This window comes from Rhineura floridana, chromosome 10 (genome assembly GCF_030035675.1).
Source record: "Rhineura floridana isolate rRhiFlo1 chromosome 10, rRhiFlo1.hap2, whole genome shotgun sequence".
NCBI classification, from domain to species: Eukaryota; Metazoa; Chordata; class Lepidosauria; order Squamata; family Rhineuridae; genus Rhineura; species Rhineura floridana.
Window position 1 is genome coordinate 22,542,512 of NC_084489.1, and position 14,371 is coordinate 22,556,882.

At 43.5% G+C, this 14,371-nt stretch overlaps 1 protein-coding gene across 1 annotated transcript in view; it reads right to left on the bottom strand.

Annotated features, from left to right (window-relative positions):
- LOC133365515 (prostatic acid phosphatase-like) overlaps positions 1 to 11,420 on the bottom strand; it is a 33,862-nt gene extending 22,442 nt beyond the window's left edge. The window contains exons 1-5 of the mRNA XM_061587495.1: positions 11,353 to 11,420; positions 8,942 to 9,037; positions 7,252 to 7,338; positions 6,005 to 6,157; positions 2,208 to 2,306 (exon numbers count right to left, since the gene is read on the bottom strand). Coding sequence (XP_061443479.1) covers positions 2,208 to 2,306; positions 6,005 to 6,157; positions 7,252 to 7,338; positions 8,942 to 9,037; positions 11,353 to 11,400 — 483 coding nt within the window. The 5' untranslated portion in view covers positions 11,401 to 11,420. The remainder of the gene's footprint in view (positions 1 to 2,207; positions 2,307 to 6,004; positions 6,158 to 7,251; positions 7,339 to 8,941; positions 9,038 to 11,352) is intronic.
- Between the last annotated feature and the right edge of the window lie 2,951 nt (positions 11,421 to 14,371).

A 14,371-nucleotide genomic window follows, 5' to 3' on the forward strand; every position in this document is an offset into this window, starting at 1 on the left:
ATATAAGACCAATCTTGTATTTGGTCTAAAAGGACAAGCAGGCTATAACAACGAATAAAATAAGCTAAAATCACTGAGGACCCCTCCATACAGGGTGTGTGTGTGGTAACTGAATTCTGTCACATGTTGACACAATAGTATTGCATTAGTGATGGATTTATATTGAATGATCCACACATCATTCTGTTTTCCCAATGCCACCGTGGTTTTGCTGTCTGGGAGGGCACTTATGTACTATAGTGCAACAAAAGCAGGATAACCCCCACCACCAAACATTTGTGGTATGAAAAGTTACAGGATTTCAGCAGGAGACTATGGGACATACACCAATTGCAAATGAAACAGTGTGCCCCCCCAAAAAAACTTTTGCAGGCACAAACAGTATTGAAAATAGGGTCATGTATAACTGTCCTGATAACAACATGAGAAATAATCATTAATGTCCAATTAAAAGGACATCTGGAGGGGCCCTGAATCACTGAAGACCAAAATAAACACATACATTTCCTAGGATTGTTTCAAAGAACGAAGTTCCAAATTTGGTTAAGTTCTGAAAGTTACAAATTCCATAATGTGGGGCAGGCTGCGGTTCTAGCCACCAATTTAGTGCACTACAGAACCAGCCTAAGGCTCTCAAAAGCTCATTCTTAAGGAACATGGAGGGAAGAACATGAGAAAAGACAGTCCCTGCTCCCACAAATGGCTTTAAAGCTAACAGGCAAACAAGGAGCTAATTAGTGGCTAGAGCAGCTCTTCCTCATGTTACATGCCTCCTGCAGACCATACCAGAAAGCAATATGGCTGCCCTCTTCTGCAGCAGCTCTGAAGAGTCTTCAGAGACAGATCCATGCAATGGTAATTTTGCCTATGAGTTGAAAATGATTTAGTTTGTATTTGAGTCAAAGGCTTTATCTATGTTTGTTAGTTCCTTTGAGTTGGATCCAGATTAACATTATGCTCAGTGAGTAGACTCACTGAAAACAATAAAGTTAGTCCACAACTGCACTATATATTTAAATTGCTATTATATCACTTCACCCCAAGAATCCTGGGAACTATAGTTAGTTAAGGGTGTTGAGAGTTGTCAGGAGACCCCTATTTCCCTCACAGCGCTACAGTTCCCAGAGTGGGAAAAGGGATTTATTGTTAAACCACTCTGGGAATTGTAGCTCGCCAGCCTTATTCGTGTGTAGTAGGAAACCCTGCTTAGCAACCTACCTGCAGTTGGGTATGGACAAATCTGTTGATTTCAGTTTCTTGGTTTCTCATTTTTCCAGTCTTGAGTGAAGCTTTTCTCATTTCCACATCAGTTTATGATAATTTTTCAAAAAAGGTTTTTGAATATTTTTTGAAAAAAAAATTTTTTCATCACCATTTTAGTGTATTTCTCCTAATATACATATTTTATGTGCTATTTCCCTCAATATACACATTTTTGCAAAGCAATTCCCCATATGTACTGCATATTTGTATATTTTCCCTAATATGCATTTTTATGTACACTTTACCCTAGTAAATGCATTTTTGTACACATTATTTGGCTAGAGAACTGAATTGCAAAATTCAGAGAACTGTGAATTTTGAAGGACGTCTGTGTTTCAATTTGTGTATTGCTTCGGAAAATACTAATTAGAGAGGTTTGCCTTTAAATGTGAACTGAATTGAATTTCCTAGCTGCAGTTTCTTAACCAAAGTTAAGGGTAGCACCAAATGGAGTGTGTTACAGTAATCTAGTCATGAGATTTGCCAGTGCATGGATCCCAGTATCTAGGCTATCCTTGTTAAATTTAGCATTAGGGTTTTGAGATCCTATTGTTTTGGGCCACTTTCAGATGACCTGTTTATTGAGCATTCATTCTGATTTGCTTGCACAAAGTTTGTGGGAAGGTTAGACAATGTTGTTTATTTATTGAGCATTCATTCTGATTTATTTGCAGGGAGAATATATGATGCTGTGTCAAGAAATTGTTACCCTACACATTTTTCACATTCCAGTTGCTTTCCTTGTTGCAAAAAGTACAATTTTGTTGGGAAGCAAGTTTATTGTGTAAATACTCCAGATCAACGTTCATTGTGCTGGTATGGGCACTTCCAGACTATCACTATTTTCAGGTGGAATTTAATCACATGCTGGCAAATCCAATTTTTCCCTTCTGCTTTGGAAATTGTAGACAAAAGTGCAGCCTTAAAATCCCCCCCCTTCTTACCATGTGCCCTTTCAGTTCTCCCTGGACTTCTCTTGATCCAAAGGTTTCCTTCAGAAGTTGATAGAACTTTGGACAGCCTTGAATAGGGTAATATAACAACTAAAATAAAAAAATAAAAGGTATTAAGTAACTAGAAAGTCCTCCCGATACTGTCTGCTACCTGTGCATAATCCATGTGTCAATTCAAAAGAAGAGTTATTACTAACAGTCTGAGATCCTTTTCATACATTATGTAGTTTTGTGGATGGGAAGATGCTTTACATGTGATCAGAACTCCCACTTTTTCTATTGCAGAAAGCAGCCTTGGCCGGGATAGGGAGGGATTGTGCTGAGGTTGTGGCACAAGGGACAGGGCCTCATTCCCCATGCCATGGCCCTCAATTCAAATTCTGCTGGGTTTTTTTTGTAAATAGAAAAAGATATTGAGGAGTTCCACCACTCACAAAATTCCCTCATCTTGTGAAGTTTGATCTAAGTGTTTGCTCTCAAAATAACTCAGCTACTAAACCACTGTTATTCTCATATTCACACAGGGAGATCTGAAGACGAATGATTATGGAGTGAGTCCATTGCTAAGTCAGAATTTAGATCAGCCCACCTATCCAGTCAAACATCCACTGCACCATGACAGTGCCCATTTCTTCTATATTGTACTGCAATGTTGACACAGTGAACCAGACTGATGGCCTCCATTCTGACAAAGAGGCACTGGAAGGAGAGTTGTTCAAACCCACTCTCAGAAAAGTGTGAATAGAGAGCTAGAAGGAAGGAAGAAGGATTTCTGAAGAAAAGGACTTCTTTGCCTGCATTTCTAAGCATTGTGACCACTGCAAAGAAAAGTCAGGAAGAGGCACCATTTCCTTATCCATGGAATCTTGAAGACAGCAAACAAAGAGAAAGTGATAGGAGCTCTTGCTTCTAGCTCCCTCCTCCTTCTTTTCACTCACTAACTTACCACTATACTATAGGATGAGAAAGGTCAGCTGCCACCAGAAAGATCACATACTACAGCCTTCCTGGGTCACTTCAAAGTAGAGGTGAATGATCACATAGCTTCCTATCCATGGAAAGCAACATGTCAGGGATAGGACTAGGGTGAACCCCTTCTCCCTGACATGCTAGCTTTATTTATTTATTTATTTATTTTATTTTATTTATATACCGCCCTAAGCCCGAAGGCTCTCTGGGCGGTGTACAAAAAGATAAAAAAACAAGCAATGTATAAATACAATAAATACAATAAATCAAGAAAACAAAACAAACAAACAATAAAAGAACCAAACAACATCCAAAATACAAATAATGATAAAAATGCTATTAAAACACACTTTAAAATGCCTGGGAGTATAAAAAGGTTTTCACCTGGCGCCGAAAAGATAGTAACGTCGGCGCCAGGCGCACCTCATCGGGGAGGCTGTTCCACAGTACAGGGGCCACCACAGAAAAGGCCCTGGTTCTAGTCACCACCCTCTGAGCTTCTCGATGGGATGGCACTCGGAGGAGGGCCTTAGATGCTGAGCACAGTGTCCGGGTAGGTTCATATTGGGAGAGGCGGTCCACCTGGTATTGCGGTCCCATGCCGTGTAGGGCTTTATAGGTCAAAACCAGCACTTTGAATCTAGCCCGGAAACAAACAGGAAGCCAGTGCAGATGGGCCAGAACAGGTGTTATATGAACGGACCTTCTGGTCCGCGTCAGCAATCTGGCCGCTGCATTCTGGACTAGTTGTAGTTTCCGAACAGTCTTCAAGGGCAGCCCAACGTAGAGCGCATTGCAGTAGTCCAGTCTAGAAGTTACCAGAGCATGAATAACTGAGGCGAGGTCGTCACTGTCCAGATAGGGACGTAGCTGGGCTACCAGGCGAAGATGGTAGAAAGCATTCCGTGCCACCGAGGCCACCTGGGCCTCAAGTGACAAGGAAGGATCAAAAAGAACCCCCAAGCTACGCACCTGTTCCTTCAAGGGGAGTGTAACCCCATCAAGAACAGGATGAACATCCTCCATCTGGGCAGAGAAGGCACTCACCAACAGCGTCTCGGTCTTGTCTGGATTGAGCTTCAGTCTGTTAGCTCCCATCCAGTCCATTATCGCGGCCAGACAGCGGTTTAGCACGTTAACAGCCTCACCTGAAGAGGATGAAAAGGAGAAATAGAGCTGCGTGTCATCAGCGTACTGATGGCAACGCACCCCAAAACTCCTGATGACCGCACCCAGCGGCTTCATGTAGATGTTGAAAAGCATGGGGGACAGTACCGATCCCTGCGGGACTCCACAATGGAGAGTCCAGGGCATCGAGCAATGTTCCCCAAGCACTACCTTCTGGTGGCGACCCACCAAGTAGGAGCAGAGCCACTGCCAAGCAGTACCCCCAACTCCCAACTCCATGAGTCTTCCCAGAAGGATACCATGGTCGATGGTATCAAAAGCCGCTGAGAGATCAAGGAGAATCAACAGAGTCACACTCCCCCTGTCCCTCTCCCGACAAAGGTCATCATACAGGGCGACCAAGGCTGTTTCAGTGCCAAAACCGGGCCTGAAACCAGATTGAAATGGATCAAGATAATCAGTGTCATCCAAGAGCCCCTGGAGCTGGCCGGCAACCACCCATTCTAGCACCTTGCCCAGGAACGGAACATTTGCCACAGGTCTATAGTTGTTCAGGTTATCTGGGTCCAAAGAGGGTTTCTTCAGGAGCGGTCTCACAACCGCCTCTTTCAGGCAGTCAGGGACCACTCCCTCTCTCAGAGAGGCGTTTATTATCTCCTTGGCCCAGCCAGCGGTTCCGGTCCTGCCAGCTTTCACCAGCCAAGAGGGGCAAGGGTCCAGCACAGATGTGGTCGCCCGCACCAGTCCAAGGATCTTGTCAACATCCTCAAGCTGTACAGACTGAAACTCATCCAATAAACAAGGACAAGACCGTGTTCTGGATGCTTCATTAGATCCCACTGCCATAATATTGGAGTCTAAGTCCCGGCGAATGCATGCGATCTTATCCTGGAAGTGCCTCGCGAACTCATCACAGCGGGCTACAGATGAATCTATAATGTCCCGAGGGCCAGAATGTAAAAGCCCTCGAGCGATTTTAAAGAGCTCCGCCGGGCGGGAGAGAGATGCCTTAATTGTGGCAGCAAAAGATCTCTTTTTTGCTGCCCTCACCGCTACTACATACCGCTTAGAAGAGGCACTCACCAAGGCATAATTGCATTCGTCAGGAGTTCGCCTCAATCTGCACTCAAGCCTCCTCCTCTCTTGCTTCATCACTCTCAGCTCCACGGTATACCATGGAGCTGTATGAGCTCTACATAGGAGGGGGCGCATGGGAGCGATTGTGTCAACCGCCCGGGTCATCTCCGTATTCCACAATCCAACCAGGGCTTCGACATGTGCAGGATTGCTGAAGGGTTCAGTCCCTTGCGTGTATTATGAAATGTGGCATTTTTGAATGCGCTTAGCAGCCTTCGACTGATCCCAACCCTTCCCTCTTTTCTGACCTTGACTACATATCCATCCTTCTGTGTCATCTTTCAACTTGTACAAGTTCTATATGATTTTTATGAACTTGTAATCATGGCCCCTGGTTTTTCCACTCCTGATCTTTCTGTGTCTTCTTACTCATTTCTGCCTGAATGATTGTTCAGACCTCCAGCAGCTATAGTAATGCTCATCCTGTCCAGGTCAGGGCCTGATTTCTGCCACCATCCTGCATCACAGGTCCAAGACTGAACTGAAGCATTTTCTCTCTCAGTTTCTATTGAACATCTAGTGGAAAAGGTTAAAAATGACACAGGTTTTCTTGCCTTTTCCATTGAACGAGGCACGGTATGAACTGGAATAGGTTGCCAACGGATCTTTTGATTCCAGGTCTCACTGCATGTAGGAGGAAAGAGACCAGCCAGATTGGCTTCAGCACTCATAATGGTTCGGTCATAATCTGTACTTTGAACGTATATCTAGAAAGGAAAAAGAGAGAGTGATTGTTTTGATGTTACAGGCTCCTTTGCCACAGCAGAAGGTAGAAAGCTAAGTGAAGTTGACTTGAATCTCTGTAAATATTCTCTTGGGCAGAATTGGGCATGGCATATATACCCCAAAGAGAAACAGTACAATGAAGTTTGATGTATCTTGCACAACATTTGAGAATCATTGTACAAGTGAAGGTATATGGGGAATATTTTCTCCCACACCCCTTGATTAAAACTTGGAAGGCTAGCAGGAGCCATATAAAATTCTTTGATGGGCCAGATTTGGACTATAGGCCACTTGTTGGCCAGATTCTGCATGGTAAATCTATTTCAAGGGATGATGAGGTCGTGCAGATATGGGAAAGACTGGTGCATAGTCTGTAGGCATGTTACTGAGAATCATAACCCATTGACTCAGAATACACACCATGGCAGCTTGTAATGTATGCCTTAGAAATGTGTTGAGCATTAGAACCTAGTTCCTCTCCAGCTTTTCTTTGAACCGAAGACAGTGAAGAATCCCTCCTTTTCTTCCTCATTCCCACACACCAGCCCACCCTCTTTCAGGACTGCTGCTCTGCTGGCCTCTTTTTTCTTTCTTTGCCCCTCCCTCCCTCCTAACTGGGAATGCTGGGAAATGTCTGCAGTGTCTGGAGCCTATTCCCCAGTGTCATGGGGGTGTGGAGGGAAGAGTAACAGAAAGAAAAATGGAGGAAGGTGAGATGGAAATGGAAAGAGAAGCTCCTTCACCTTCTTTCCTCTCTGCTGCCATGGCCAAAGCAGCCATTGTCAAGAGGAGGAAGGCTGGAGACAGACATGCCCAGCAACAGTCACTGCTACTGCTACTAAGCAAGGAGGTTTGGGGCTTGTAGGGATCACAAGTACGGGCGGACTGAGGACACATGGGGAAAATCATCCCCCCCACCAAACATCACCATCTACATATTATCAACTTTTGCTTGTAATTGCTTGTCCCAATCCCGAGAGCATGGGGGAAACTCATCATGACCCTAATGTAATATTGGTATAAATGTTATTGCTAAGCAAACAGAAAAAAAGTGTCATGTGAGTTCAATACTTGCTTCCTTTCGCTTGTAGGTATCGCTTAAGAAGCCTTCATATCTCTTCTTTATGTATTCACCCAGTTTGTATTGCTGCTGCATTCCAAGCTGTGGGAGTAAGAATATATGTGTGCATATAAGCCTTGTAGACACATTTGACTGCCCTTTGGACCTACCTCTGACTAATTCAAAAGATAAAGAAATAACTTTATTCTGTGATAACAATGTTGGTTGTAAATGGAAATATCACTGGATCCTAAAACGCTCACTTCACTGGCATTATGCTAGAGCTGGCTTAAGAAATCCTTTCCACTTTCATAGCCCCAGCTGCATTTGGGCATCTTCTCCAGCATGGGGGAGAATTCCTTCTGACTTCTGGAGTTGGGGGCCTATTGGGAGCGATGGAGGTAGCACCTTTTCCTCCTTTTTAAAATAATCTTTTGCTGCCATTGCAAGTGACAGTGATGCTTATGTGCCACCTTCTCCTCCTAGCACACGGCAAGAGTCTGTCACCCAGCCCACTCGTTTACTTGCGGTTTTAAACACTGATTAAACATGTGGATGGGAAGGGATACAGAGAAGGAGACGATGCAGGCGAGAGTTTCTGCCCGCATATCTCCTTCTGCCTTTCCCACTCACCACTGACCACATGTTTAATTTGGGTTTAAAATCCTAATTAAACAGGGCTGTGCAAGATCCCCCCATTAGTTTCAGGGGACAGGTTGGATTGGGTGCCAATCAGGTTTGCTGAACCTGGCCCCGAACTGAATTGGGGGTGGCTTGCACAGCTCTATTACACAGACTATGCATACTGCTGAACTCCCATGGACATCAAGTGGCAGTGTCGGTAGGAGGAGTATGAATTGCATTCATTATGACTTGCTACTGAGTCAAAAACTCAGTCTTATATGCCCAAGTGAGTGGCTTTTGGCCTTCTAGCTGCTTTTGGGACTCCATCTCCCATCAGCTCCAGCCAGCAGTATCAATGGTTCCGGATGATGGAAATTGTATACCAGCAACACTGGAGGGTCCCAGATTCTCCACTCCTGTTATATGCCATCCTATGTGTCAGGGGTGGGGAACCTTTTTGGCTCCATGAGCTAGATCTTTATCAGAATCAGCTTCATGGGTCAAATTTGAAGTGGATTGGAGAGGCCACCTGTCAAACAAATGGCATTATTATGATATTGCATGATTGAAAGTTCATGTAAATAACAAATACTTCTCTTGTAATAATGAAGTAGTGGAGTCAGTATTGCATGTTCTTTTTAGATGCAGTTTTTATTAGGGAGCTACAGAAACTCAGTCCTTCCCAGGACAATCTTAAATTGCTAAGCAAATTGCAAAATTTCTAAATGTTGTAATTTACTTTAGACAATGTAATGATTCTTTAATCCCCCCCCCGTTTTAGTGATCTTATGCATTTTACATTCTGTAACTTTTTATTTGGGGCCAGTGTACTGTAAATAAACTATATTCACATTCAAACACATTGTACCAGAACTTGCATTAAGATTAGGAGAGCCTTCAATAATAAATAATACACCGCTTAGGGGTTTTGACAATTCAGTGCTATACAAATTCTGTTATATAAAACAAATAAATAAAACTTTTATAATATATTTTGGTTAATGAGTATGTTAATGTATATGATAAAAATGTAATTAAATAAATAAATATATTTTTTCATTTCTAAGATCAGCTATCAAACCGTAGTGAGTTGTCCATATCCTTGTGGCCAAACATCTTCTTTAATCGTATTAGTGGGAAAAGTTGAAACAGGACTTCTGTCACCATGTCGGTAAATCTAGTAAAATGATTTGAAGACTGTATTAGCTTTCAGAGAAACTAGAAGATACACCTCTGTACCCTGGCCTTTTCAGCTAACCACAATTTGTCATTATGTCCAAATTGTGATATACAACTGCTCTTAATTACGGTTTATCTGAACAAGCTAGGACTATAAACTATAGTTGGAGGTTGGCTTGTTAGGACAAAGCATGGTTAAAACTAGCCACAAGTTTGTCTTTGTTTCGACAAAATGATAAATGGCAGTTAGTTAAAAATGGAAGTAAATGTTTCAAGCTCCATGTGGCTGTGTTGAAGAAGGAAAGGGAATGGGGAAGTGTAGAAACCCTGAGATTCATTCATCTAGCACTTAACCATAGTTTAGTGTTACATCTGAATGCAGATGTCTCCAACATAAACATGCAGTGGGACCAGAAACACAGATGCCACAGGTCACCTTTCATTTTTCCATTCTCTGGCAACCTCCAGGTTAGATTATTGCAATGCAGTGTACAGGAAGCAGCCTTTGAAGACTGCTTTGACACTACAGTTAGTCCAGCATACAGCTGCTATCTTGCTGACTGGGATGAGACACTGGAAACGTATCTCATTGGTGCCTAAAGAACTCCAGCAACCAATCAATTTCTGAGCCGGTTCAAAGTGCTGGTGCTTACTATTCAATCCCTACAAAGCTCAAGATCTGGATAATTGAAGGACATATTGTCCAGGTACTGAGCTCATCTCTGGATGCCCTCCTCACATGCTCCCTGCTATCTGAAGTGAGGCAGGGGATGACTTTGGCAACTTTCATCTTAATTATGGTGCTTCACTTAACTCTGTTGGGAGGCTCACATGCCACCCACCCACGGCTGGCTCCAGGCATGCCGGGGCCCTTGGGCTCCAGCCTGCCCCAGGCCCTGGCACATGCTGCTGTGGATCACACCACCCACCCGTTCCCTCCGCCTATCTTTCTGTCCTGTGTTTTGCGGCTGCATGCGCAGCGCTGCCCTTAACCAAGATGGCGGCCAAGGTTTCCCTAAGGGGCTGAAGCCTCCACTGCCATTTTGGTTGATGGCACACATGCGTGCTATGCACACCCAGAGCTACCATCAACCAAGATGGCGGTGGACTCTTCAGCCTCTTAGGGAAACTTCAGCTGCCATCTTGGTTAAGGGCAGCACTGCACGCGCAGCCACAAAACACAGGAAAGGTAGGTGGAGCGAGGGAATGGGTGGGCGATGCTATCTGCGGCAGTGATTCTGCAGCGGATCGCAGAAGGGGAGCTCTACTCCCCCACCCTAAATAGGAACCTTTCAGGGACCCCTCTGACCCATGGGGCCCTTAGCCAGGACCCAACCTTGCTGCCCTTTAGAGCCAGCCCTGCACCCACCTAGTGTGATGCCTTTTTGGTAAAAGACCATGTTACTTTCCCCACCTTTTAAATATCTGATGTGATTTAGATGCTGCCATTTTAGTCATTTTTGTTTAATTGTAATTATATTATTTTATTGATCTTTGTAAACTACCTTGGATTAAAAAAAACCCTGAGAGCAGTATATATATTTAACTAAAAACCAAAAAACAGCAACAATCAAAATCACAAAAAGAGCTTAAAAGAGGGCAGTAGAAAAATGATGAAAGCCAGATTAAGACAATACATAAAAACTTAGGGCATAACAGGCCTGGACAACTAAAATGATCTTTTCAAAATTCTTCACATGGTGCAGCATTTGACACTGGAGTTTTGGAACAAATTAGGCAAGTTCCTAACTCAGCAGATTCCCATTCAAACTCAGGGCTCGTTCACATGTTGACTTACTGTGAGACTGGTGCTACCTGCATCCCCATTTAATTTGCATGGTTCACATGATGTTACAGGCAATCAGCAGCTATCACACAGTTTTTCTGTATCAACCCAATCCAATTATAATGCGAAAAGGAAAGGAAAAACCGTCTCAGGTTCCCTGTGTTCCTCCATGGAGGCACTTTGCCTCAATGTTTTTTTTAGTGGGCAGATTCTCTTATGCCCCATCGCCAGCTTCTTCTCTCTCTGCCGCCTGCAAAAGCTGCCTACTTTGCCTTTCACTCATTCCCCCCTCTATTCAGTTTTGTGTCAATTTCATCCCCACTCTCTCCCAGCTGGTGTGCAACTGACAAGAAACAATGAAACTGACAAAAATCCCTCCCCTTCTCCATAAGCAATATGGATACTCTGGAGGGAGTAAACATGTAAAATTAGGGACGGAGTTGTCATGAAATCGCAACATTGGTTCAAACTGGTTTAAAATGAACTGTGTAAAATGGCTCAGATGCAGAGAATTGTTTCGATCTCACCTTGATAGGAGTTGGGCCTCTGTGTGAGTGGAAAACTTTGAGTTTCATTTCTTAGCTGCAATTAATTAGGAGCCCTGAAGAGCAGCACCTGGTTATCTCTGTTATCTGGTGAGAGCCTGGTACTCAAGGCCATGCGGGCCTGAGAAGGTTTGAGATCAGGAAGGGAGGGGGGCCTGCCAAGGCGCGAAAAGTAAAGAAGCTTCAGGAATATTACTTCATCAGAAAGCCCCCTGGTTGGCTGAATCATTATGAACTGTTGCTGGAGTTTTTTCCTTAAGTATAGGGGATGAGACGCATAGCCTTTGTTCCCCTGGTTGTCCCCTGGTCATCCATCTGGGGTTCCACTGCTTCTTACTATCCTGATATGTCTCTCTGAGGAGAGATGAGATTTACAACAACTACCTCTTCAGTAAGTAGAATAGGTCAGTTAGTTTGTTATTTTTCTGTTGTGTCTGAACTCTCTTATGTTTTACCTGAACCCCTGGTTGGGTGTGGTTTTGAGGAATTGTTTTGCTGCTGTTAGTTGTGCACTTATATTTTATTAATAAAGCTGCTACTTATTACCTACATGTGTTCATTGAGTGAGAACAATTTGGGTCTGAATCCAGCACCTTGACCACTGACCACAAACTACCAAGAGTGTGTTTTGGCTTTACCAAAGGCTTCTGGACAAGGAGTGCCCGTTTGGCTCTTGTTTTAGGAATCCTTGGTTTACCTATATCTGGGCTCTGGGTTTCCCCTAACTCAGAGTGAGAACCAGTTGAAGGGGTGGAGGCAGCCTATCTTCTACCTTGCAGGGTTGGTGGTGGTTTGCACAGCCTTGGCAAGGAGGGAAATTGGGTTCCGGATCAATTGCCCAAGGTGGAGTCATTGGGTTCGAAGCATGTACTTGACCCTATGGGGGTGCAAGGGCTTGACAGGGGTCACAAGGAAACAGCGATACTAAACCTTTCCAGAGGAATGCCTACTTGTGTGAAAGGAAAACAGCAGATTTGAAGGTAGGAAGTGTGAACCTTGCAAATCTATTGTGATGGCAAAAGCTGTGTCTTTACTGTGAAGTTTAGCTCCCGTGTGAATGAGCCCCCAGTCAGACAGAAATATTGGGATCTGGGAAAGCAGTATAATAACCGGAGGGAAAACTATCTGAGATTGCATCCAAGGTTCAGCATGCCATTTTTCCTACCAGGAAATTCAGATGAGATTAAGAATATATAATTATATATACTTCCCTTCCAGAATATTATGCCCATGTTGGAACAACATTATATTTGAAGTGGCTTTGGGACAGTTACAACTGTAAAATACATAAGGTTTCTGAGAGCAAATAAACACTCACAGTTGTAAGGGCCTTGTATATATATATAACCTCTCTGTAGGAAATTATTGGCCCAACGTCATCCAGTGAATTTCAGGCCGAGTGGGGATTTGAACGCTCGTGTTCCAGTTCCTAGTCCAACATTCTAACCACTTCGCCACACTGGCTGTAGATTTTTAGCATTGGGGTATAAATTAAAGTGGCACAATCTAGGGCAAGAGTCTCAAACTTTTTACCCCAGCCATGGGTAAAAGCTGAAACAGCTGAAAATTACTGAGGCCCAGCAGTCACAAAATGTTTGTGCAGGGGCAGAGACAGTCACAAAATGGTGGCCGATAAAGGTAGAGTTTGGCATAATCAGCTGGCAATTACTGACATCATTTTCTACTGATATCTAATCCATCTTTGGAAATTGCCAAAACTCTTTACTACAGCATTTTCCTTGTGGCACAGAGTTCTAGAACTCAGCTTCCCTCAAGAAAAGTACATACATTTGTTCCCACCATCCCCATTTTGGGCAGAATTTGCTGATCTAGAGGCTCTAATTGGAGAAGGCCTTTTCTTTTACATTTTCCCCTTCCCATCTCCGTATGCCTCCCAGTCTCAATATATTTTTACCATTCTCCTGTAATTTCTTCTCTCATTCTCTTTCACACTCAACTCCCCCCTCCCCGGTTTCATCCCTTCTCCCTGTTCCTTTTAAATTCACTTTCTGCCTCCTAAAACTGTTTATCTTTATTTATAAATCATCATTATCATCATCTTTTTCTCACTTTCTAATTTTCTTCAAGTCCTCCTCTGCCCTCTCCGCTTAGAGCAGTGGTTCTCAATCTTTTTTGGTTCACGGCGCACTGTAAAACATATAAAAATTTTCTGGCGCACTTCATGTACAAAATTTAAAATATATTAATATATTTTAAACTATGAATAAAAATATCTTAATAATAATATACTTTCATAATATTCGTGGCACACCTAGCCACCTCTTGCGGTGCACCAGTGTGCCCCGGAGCACAGTTTGAGAATCACTGCCTTAGAGGAAGGAGACCTCCCCCCCCCCACTTCTCTGTCTCCCAGACACCTTTCCAAGGAATTGCTGCTGCTGGCATCGGTCCAACCAAAAATCTGTGGCATGGCTAGGGGGTGGGGAGGCAAGTGAGGAGGCACTGGGCAGGCTATGGCACTGAGGCCCACTCATGGGTGCTGGCTCACTGCTTGAGAAACATTGATCTAGGGAAAGTTAAGCAAACAAGTTGCACTGAAATCAACAGGAATTAAGTGGTTTACAGTGGAAATGTACTCATGTTTACCCCAGTTGTTTTCAGTGTTGAATTGCTGTGTGTTGTGTCATTAGATACAATCAAATTAGATACATTCAGCACCTATATTCATTTATTAAAAACAAAAGACAGATCCTCTGATCCAGCAAGAGAGAGGTGCATATATGCACTGCAGTGCACATCAGTACTTATTCATACTGTATGGTGGAGCTATAATTTACACCCATTTGGAATTTAGATGAGAACATGCCTCTCCAAGGATACACTTCAGCTTTAAATGCATTGTTGTGAACAGCTGTGTCTCTTGACTGGGGCCAAAATGCTTGGTGGCAGCATAGCAAGAAACTGGCTTTGGAATCCTACTTCATCAGATCCATGACATGTCCAGTGAAGATGGTACGAAATGCAAGAGCTGTGCACTAAT